Source organism: Echiichthys vipera, assembly GCF_963691815.1.
Source record: "Echiichthys vipera genome assembly, chromosome: 20".
Taxonomy (NCBI): Eukaryota; Metazoa; Chordata; class Actinopteri; order Perciformes; family Trachinidae; genus Echiichthys; species Echiichthys vipera.
In genome coordinates, this window is record NC_139845.1 from 441,826 (window position 1) to 451,825 (window position 10,000).

The 10,000-nt window shown below is 22.4% G+C and overlaps 2 protein-coding genes across 2 annotated transcripts in view; one reads left to right on the forward strand and one right to left on the reverse strand.

Moving 5' to 3' along the window:
- Positions 1 to 8,858, forward strand: part of opn1sw1 (opsin 1 (cone pigments), short-wave-sensitive 1) — a gene marked incomplete at both ends in the record, with an annotated part of 13,103 nt that extends 4,245 nt beyond the window's left edge. Inside the window, one exon of the mRNA XM_083935043.1 lies at positions 8,760 to 8,858. Within this exon, the coding sequence (XP_083791169.1) occupies positions 8,760 to 8,858 (99 nt within the window). The remainder of the gene's footprint in view (positions 1 to 8,759) is intronic.
- Positions 8,859 to 9,824: 966 nt separating this feature from the next.
- The window catches only part of calua (calumenin a), a 6,905-nt gene continuing 6,729 nt past the window's right edge, over positions 9,825 to 10,000 (reverse strand). The window contains exon 7 of the mRNA XM_083934918.1: positions 9,825 to 10,000. This exon is cut by the window's right edge and continues 83 nt beyond it. Coding sequence (XP_083791044.1) covers positions 9,979 to 10,000 — 22 coding nt within the window. The 3' untranslated portion in view covers positions 9,825 to 9,978.

Here is a 10,000-nt window from a genome sequence, read left to right on the forward strand (position 1 = left end):
CATTTAAAAATAAATACAAAAATTAATTTAGTTTTAAATATGAAAAATAAATCAAAAGGGAAAAATGTTTATTAAAATAATTGTAAATATATAAATAAATAAAAACATTTATTTAGAATAAATATGAATAAATAAAAACATTTTAAATAAATCTGAATAAATTAATTATTATTATAAAGGTAAATTGTTTATTAAAATAATGAATATTAATAATTTAATAACATATTAAAAACATTTAAAAGGTCAATAAAACAGAAAAATATGAATTCAGTCATTTATGTTTATTTATTCTTATTGTTGGTTCATTTTATTCTCTTTGTAATGGTCAGGTTTGTTATTAATATTAATATTTAATATTTAATAATTCACATTTCCTCAGTTTAATGGCTGCATCATGGAAACACTGTTATTAATATTAATAATAATAATAATAATATTTAATATCTCCTCAGTTTAACGGCTGCATCATGGAAACACTGTTATTAATATTAATAATAATAATAATAATAATATTTAATATCTCCACAGTTTAACGGCTGCATCATGGAAACACTGTTATTAATATTAATAATAATAATAATAATATTGAATATCTCCTCAGTTTAACGGCTGCATCATGGAAACACTGTTATTAATATTAATAATAATAATAATATTTAATATCTCCTCAGTTTAACGGCTGCATCATGGAAACACTGTTATTAATATTAATAATAATAATAATAATATTTAATATCTCCTCAGTTTAACGGCTGCATCATGGAAACACTGTTATTAATATTAATAATAATAATAATAATATTTAATATCTCCTCAGTTTAACGGCTGCATCATGGAAACACTGTTATTAATATTAATAATAATAATAATAATATTTAATATCTCCTCAGTTTAACGGCTGCATCATGGAAACACTGTTATTAATATTAATAATAATAATAATAATATTTAATATCTCCTCAGTTTAACGGCTGCATCATGGAAACACTGTTATTAATATTAATAATAATAATAATAATATTTAATATCTCCTCAGTTTAACGGCTGCATCATGGAAACACTGTTATTAATATTAATAATAATAATAATAATATTTAATATCTCCTCAGTTTAACGGCTGCATCATGGAAACACTGTTATTAATATTAATAATAATAATAATAATATTTAATATCTCCTCAGTTTAACGGCTGCATCATGGAAACACTGTTATTAATATTAATAATAATAATAATAATATTGAATATCTCCTCAGTTTAACGGCTGCATCATGGAAACACTGTTATTAATATTAATAATAATAATAATATTTAATATCTCCTCAGTTTAACGGCTGCATCATGGAAACACTGTTATTAATATTAATAATAATAATAATAATATTTAATATCTCCTCAGTTTAACGGCTGCATCATGGAAACACTGTTATTAATATTAATAATAATAATAATAATATTTAATATCTCCACAGTTTAACGGCTGCATCATGGAAACACTGTTATTAATATTAATAATAATAATAATAATATTTAATATCTCCACAGTTTAACGGCTGCATCATGGAAACACTGTTATTAATATTAATAATAATAATAATAATATTTAATATCTCCTCAGTTTAACGGCTGCATCATGGAAACACTGTTATTAATATTAATAATAATAATAATAATATTTAATATTTCCTCAGTTTAACGGCTGCATCATGGAAACACTGTTATTAATATTAATAATAATAATAATAATATTTAATATCTCCTCAGTTTAACGGCTGCATCATGGAAACACTTTTATTAATATTAATATTAATAATAATAATAATATTTAATATCTCCTCAGTTTAACGGCTGCATCATGGAAACACTGTTATTAATATTAATAATATTAATAATAATAATATTTAATATCTCCTCAGTTTAACGGCTGCATCATGGAAACACTGTTATTAATATTATTAATAATAATAATAATATTTAATATCTCCTCAGTTTAACGGCTGCATCATGGAAACACTGTTATTAATATTATTAATAATAATAATAATATTTAATATCTCCTCAGTTTAACGGCTGCATCATGGAAACACTGTTATTAATATTAATAATAATATTTAATATCTCCTCAGTTTAACGGCTGCATCATGGAAACACTGTTATTAATATTAATAATAATAATAATATTTAATATCTCCACAGTTTAACGGCTGCATCATGGAAACACTGTTATTAATATTAATAATAATAATAATAATAATATTTAATATCTCCTCAGTTTAACGGCTGCATCATGGAAACACTGTTATTAATATTAATAATAATAATAATAATATTTAATATCTCCTCAGTTTAACGGCTGCATCATGGAAACACTGTTATTAATATTAATAATAATAATAATAATATTTAATATCTCCTCAGTTTAACGGCTGCATCATGGAAACACTGTTATTAATATTAATAATAATAATAATAATATTTAATATCTCCACAGTTTAACGGCTGCATCATGGAAACACTGTTATTAATATTAATAATAATAATAATAATATTTAATATCTCCTCAGTTTAACGGCTGCATCATGGAAACACTGTTATTAATATTAATAATAATAATAATAATATTTAATATCTCCTCAGTTTAACGGCTGCATCATGGAAACACTGTTATTAATATTAATAATAATAATAATAATATTTAATATCTCCTCAGTTTAACGGCTGCATCATGGAAACACTGTTATTAATATTAATAATAATAATAATAATATTTAATATCTCCTCAGTTTAACGGCTGCATCATGGAAACACTGTTATTAATATTAATAATAATAATAATAATATTTAATATCTCCTCAGTTTAACGGCTGCATCATGGAAACACTGTTATTAATATTAATAATAATAATAATAATATTTAATATCTCCACAGTTTAACGGCTGCATCATGGAAACACTGTTATTAATATTAATAATAATAATAATAATAATATTTAATATCTCCTCAGTTTAACGGCTGCATCATGGAAACACTGTTATTAATATTAATAATAATAATAATAATATTTAATATCTCCTCAGTTTAACGGCTGCATCATGGAAACACTGTTATTAATATTAATAATAATAATAATAATATTTAATATTTCCTCAGTTTAACGGCTGCATCATGGAAACACTGTTATTAATATTAATAATAATAATAATAATATTTAATATCTCCTCAGTTTAACGGCTGCATCATGGAAACACTGTTATTAATATTAATAATAATAATAATAATATTTAATATCTCCACAGTTTAACGGCTGCATCATGGAAACACTGTTATTAATATTAATAATAATAATAATAATATTTAATATCTCCTCAGTTTAACGGCTGCATCATGGAAACACTGTTATTAATATTAATAATAATAATAATAATATTTAATATCTCCTCAGTTTAACGGCTGCATCATGGAAACACTGTTATTAATATTAATAATAATAATAATAATATTTAATATCTTCTCAGTTTAACGGCTGCATCATGGAAACACTGTTATTAATATTAATAATAATAATAATATTTAATATCTCCTCAGTTTAACGGCTGCATCATGGAAACACTGTTATTAATATTAATAATAATAATAATAATATTTAATATCTCCTCAGTTTAACGGCTGCATCATGGAAACACTGTTATTAATATTAATAATAATAATAATAATATTTAATATCTCCTCAGTTTAACGGCTGCATCATGGAAACACTGTTATTAATATTAATAATAATAATAATAATATTTAATATTTCCTCAGTTTAACGGCTGCATCATGGAAACACTGTTATTAATATTAATAATAATAATAATAATATTTAATATCTCCTCAGTTTAACGGCTGCATCATGGAAACACTGTTATTAATATTAATAATAATAATAATAATATTTAATATCTCCTCAGTTTAACGGCTGCATCATGGAAACACTGTTATTAATATTAATAATAATAATAATAATATTTAATATCTCCTCAGTTTAACGGCTGCATCATGGAAACACTGTTATTAATATTAATAATAATAATAATAATATTTAATATCTCCTCAGTTTAACGGCTGCATCATGGAAACACTGTTATTAATATTAATAATAATAATAATAATATTTAATATCTCCTCAGTTTAACGGCTGCATCATGGAAACACTGTTATTAATATTAATAATAATAATAATAATATTTAATATCTCCTCAGTTTAACGGCTGCATCATGGAAACACTGTTATTAATATTAATAATAATAATAATAATATTTAATATCTCCACAGTTTAACGGCTGCATCATGGAAACACTGTTATTAATATTAATAATAATAATAATAATATTTAATATCTCCTCAGTTTAACGGCTGCATCATGGAAACACTGTTATTAATATTAATAATAATAATAATAATATTTAATATCTCCACAGTTTAACGGCTGCATCATGGAAACACTGTTATTAATATTAATAATAATAATAATAATATTTAATATTTCCTCAGTTTAACGGCTGCATCATGGAAACACTGTTATTAATATTAATAATAATAATAATAATATTTAATATCTCCACAGTTTAACGGCTGCATCATGGAAACACTGTTATTAATATTAATAATAATAATAATAATATTTAATATCTCCTCAGTTTAACGGCTGCATCATGGAAACACTGTTATTAATATTAATAATAATAATAATAATATTTAATATCTCCTCAGTTTAACGGCTGCATCATGGAAACACTTTTATTAATATTAATATTAATAATAATAATAATATTTAATATCTCCTCAGTTTAACGGCTGCATCATGGAAACACTGTTATTAATATTAATAATATTAATAATAATAATATTTAATATCTCCTCAGTTTAACGGCTGCATCATGGAAACACTGTTATTAATATTATTAATAATAATAATAATATTTAATATCTCCTCAGTTTAACGGCTGCATCATGGAAACACTGTTATTAATATTAATAATAATATTTAATATCTCCTCAGTTTAACGGCTGCATCATGGAAACACTGTTATTAATATTAATAATAATAATAATATTTAATATCTCCACAGTTTAACGGCTGCATCATGGAAACACTGTTATTAATATTAATAATAATAATAATAATAATATTTAATATCTCCTCAGTTTAACGGCTGCATCATGGAAACACTGTTATTAATATTAATAATAATAATAATAATATTGAATATCTCCTCAGTTTAACGGCTGCATCATGGAAACACTGTTATTAATATTAATAATAATAATAATAATATTTAATATCTCCTCAGTTTAACGGCTGCATCATGGAAACACTGTTATTAATATTAATAATAATAATAATAATATTTAATATCTCCTCAGTTTAACGGCTGCATCATGGAAACACTGTTATTAATATTAATAATAATAATAATAATATTTAATATCTCCTCAGTTTAACGGCTGCATCATGGAAACACTGTTATTAATATTAATAATAATAATAATAATATTTAATATCTCCTCAGTTTAACGGCTGCATCATGGAAACACTGTTATTAATATTAATAATAATAATAATAATATTTAATATCTCCTCAGTTTAACGGCTGCATCATGGAAACACTGTTATTAATATTAATAATAATAATAATATTTAATATCTCCTCAGTTTAACGGCTGCATCATGGAAACACTGTTATTAATATTAATAATAATAATAATAATATTTAATATCTCCTCAGTTTAACGGCTGCATCATGGAAACACTGTTATTAATATTAATAATAATAATAATAATATTTAATATCTCCTCAGTTTAACGGCTGCATCATGGAAACACTGTTATTAATATTAATAATAATAATAATAATATTTAATATCTCCTCAGTTTAACGGCTGCATCATGGAAACACTGTTATTAATATTAATAATAATAATAATAATATTTAATATCTCCTCAGTTTAACGGCTGCATCATGGAAACACTGTTATTAATATTAATAATAATAATAATAATATTTAATATCTCCTCAGTTTAACGGCTGCATCATGGAAACACTGTTATTAATATTAATAATAATAATAATAATATTTAATATCTCCTCAGTTTAACGGCTGCATCATGGAAACACTGTTATTAATATTAATAATAATAATAATAATATTTAATATTTCCTCAGTTTAACGGCTGCATCATGGAAACACTGTTATTAATATTAATAATAATAATAATAATATTTAATATCTCCTCAGTTTAACGGCTGCATCATGGAAACACTGTTATTAATATTAATAATAATAATAATAATATTTAATATCTCCACAGTTTAACGGCTGCATCATGGAAACACTGTTATTAATATTAATAATAATAATAATAATATTTAATATCTCCTCAGTTTAACGGCTGCATCATGGAAACACTGTTATTAATATTAATAATAATAATAATAATAATATTTAATATCTCCTCAGTTTAACGGCTGCATCATGGAAACACTGTTATTAATATTAATAATAATAATAATAATATTTAATATCTCCTCAGTTTAACGGCTGCATCATGGAAACACTGTTATTAATATTAATAATAATAATAATAATATTTAATATCTTCTCAGTTTAACGGCTGCATCATGGAAACACTGTTATTAATATTAATAATAATAATAATATTTAATATCTCCTCAGTTTAACGGCTGCATCATGGAAACACTGTTATTAATATTAATAATAATAATAATAATATTTAATATCTCCTCAGTTTAACGGCTGCATCATGGAAACACTGTTATTAATATTAATAATAATAATAATAATATTTAATATTTCCTCAGTTTAACGGCTGCATCATGGAAACACTGTTATTAATATTAATAATAATAATAATAATATTTAATATCTCCTCAGTTTAACGGCTGCATCATGGAAACACTGTTATTAATATTAATAATAATAATAATAATATTTAATATCTCCTCAGTTTAACGGCTGCATCATGGAAACACTGTTATTAATATTAATAATAATAATAATAATATTTAATATCTCCTCAGTTTAACGGCTGCATCATGGAAACACTGTTATTAATATTAATAATAATAATAATAATATTTAATATCTCCTCAGTTTAACGGCTGCATCATGGAAACACTGTTATTAATATTAATAATAATAATAATAATATTTAATATCTCCTCAGTTTAACGGCTGCATCATGGAAACACTGTTATTAATATTAATAATAATAATAATAATATTTAATATCTCCTCAGTTTAACGGCTGCATCATGGAAACACTGTTATTAATATTAATAATAATAATAATAATATTTAATATCTCCTCAGTTTAACGGCTGCATCATGGAAACACTGTTATTAATATTAATAATAATAATAATAATATTTAATATCTCCTCAGTTTAACGGCTGCATCATGGAAACACTGTTATTAATATTAATAATAATAATAATAATATTTAATATCTCCACAGTTTAACGGCTGCATCATGGAAACACTGTTATTAATATTAATAATAATAATAATAATATTTAATATCTCCACAGTTTAACGGCTGCATCATGGAAACACTGTTATTAATATTAATAATAATAATAATAATATTTAATATCTCCTCAGTTTAACGGCTGCATCATGGAAACACTTTTATTAATATTAATATTAATAATAATAATAATATTTAATATCTCCTCAGTTTAACGGCTGCATCATGGAAACACTGTTATTAATATTAATAATAATAATAATAATATTTAATATCTCCTCAGTTTAACGGCTGCATCATGGAAACACTGTTATTAATATTAATAATAATAATAATAATATTTAATATCTCCTCAGTTTAACGGCTGCATCATGGAAACACTGTTATTAATATTAATAATAATAATAATAATATTTAATATCTCCTCAGTTTAACGGCTGCATCATGGAAACACTGTTATTAATATTAATAATATTAATAATAATAATATTTAATATCTCCTCAGTTTAACGGCTGCATCATGGAAACACTGTTATTAATATTATTAATAATAATAATAATATTTAATATCTCCTCAGTTTAACGGCTGCATCATGGAAACACTGTTATTAATATTAATAATAATATTTAATATCTCCTCAGTTTAACGGCTGCATCATGGAAACACTGTTATTAATATTAATAATAATAATAATATTTAATATCTCCACAGTTTAACGGCTGCATCATGGAAACACTGTTATTAATATTAATAATAATAATAATAATAATATTTAATATCTCCTCAGTTTAACGGCTGCATCATGGAAACACTGTTATTAATATTAATAATAATAATAATAATATTTAATATCTCCTCAGTTTAACGGCTGCATCATGGAAACACTGTTATTAATATTAATAATAATAATAATAATATTTAATATCTCCTCAGTTTAACGGCTGCATCATGGAAACACTGTTATTAATATTAATAATAATAATAATAATATTTAATATCTCCTCAGTTTAACGGCTGCATCATGGAAACACTGTTATTAATATTAATAATAATAATAATAATATTTAATATCTCCTCAGTTTAACGGCTGCATCATGGAAACACTGTTATTAATATTAATAATAATAATAATAATATTTAATATCTCCTCAGTTTAACGGCTGCATCATGGAAACACTGTTATTAATATTAATATTAATAATAATAATATTTAATATCTCCACAGTTTAACGGCTGCATCATGGAAACGGTGTTCGGGAGGAAAATGGAGGAATCGTCCGAAGTTTCGTCAAAAACCGAAGTTTCGTCCGTTTCTCCGGCGTAATTTCATAATTTCATGTTTTCATGTTTCATTTTTGAGCCGAACTGTAAATAAATATGTAATAAATATGAATATTAATAATTATTAACGTAGAAAAGGCATCAACAAAAACCCAATAAAAAAATTAAGAAGTGTTTGTTTTCATTTTTAATTTAATAAATGTGGAAATTAATAAACAATAAAGATTTATCAGCATTTCAATGATTTTCTCCTCTTTTATGTTTATTACTTTTATTTATTATTATTATATAATAATATATAATATATATATTATTATTTTATTACTTTTCATTCATTATTTTCAGTTTTTTTCACTGGTTTTTGAGTTTTCTGAAGGAAAAATATGAAGAAATATTTTAGAAAAATAAAGAAAATAATAATAAATAAAAATAATCAGTTAAAGGAAAGAAATTACATAAATATTAAATAAAAAAATATTATAAATAATAATTAGAAAAAATAAAAATAAAAGGAAGAAAATACAGAAATTATATTTAATGAAAATAAATAATTAATTTGAATTAAATTATTTTAATTTATATTGAAAAAATAAATAAAAACATGGAAAAGTTTGAATTTCTACTCAAATAAAAAAATATTTAATGTAAAAAAAGAAATAAATTAATGTGAAAATATTATTTTGTTTACTTTTTTAAATATTTCATATTTGTTTATGAATTAAATATTTTTTAATAAAGTTTTAGAATCATTGAAAAAAACAAACAAGAAACTTTAAACTTTAAAAGTTTATTAATAAAAATATGAAAATGTGCAAAAATCATAAAAGAGTGAAAAATGTTTTTACGTCAAAACAAAAATAAAAGAAGAAAAAAAGAAAAAAAGAATAAAATTATAAAATAAAAGAATAAAAAAAGAACAAAATAATAAAATTATAAAATAAAAGAATAAAATTCAGATTTTTCTCCAAACTTGGTGAAAAAACGTCAGAAACAAACAAAAAAGATGAAAAACTTTATTTAAAAAACAAAAACAAAACAAAACAAAACTGTGAAAAAAGAGAAAAACAATAAAAAACATGTTGAAGTTTTTTGTGACAAAAGTTTTGAATCAAACTTTTTTTCTGAAGTTTGAAAAATAAATATTTTATAAAAACGTCGCATTTCTAAAACTCGTCGTGTCGCAGC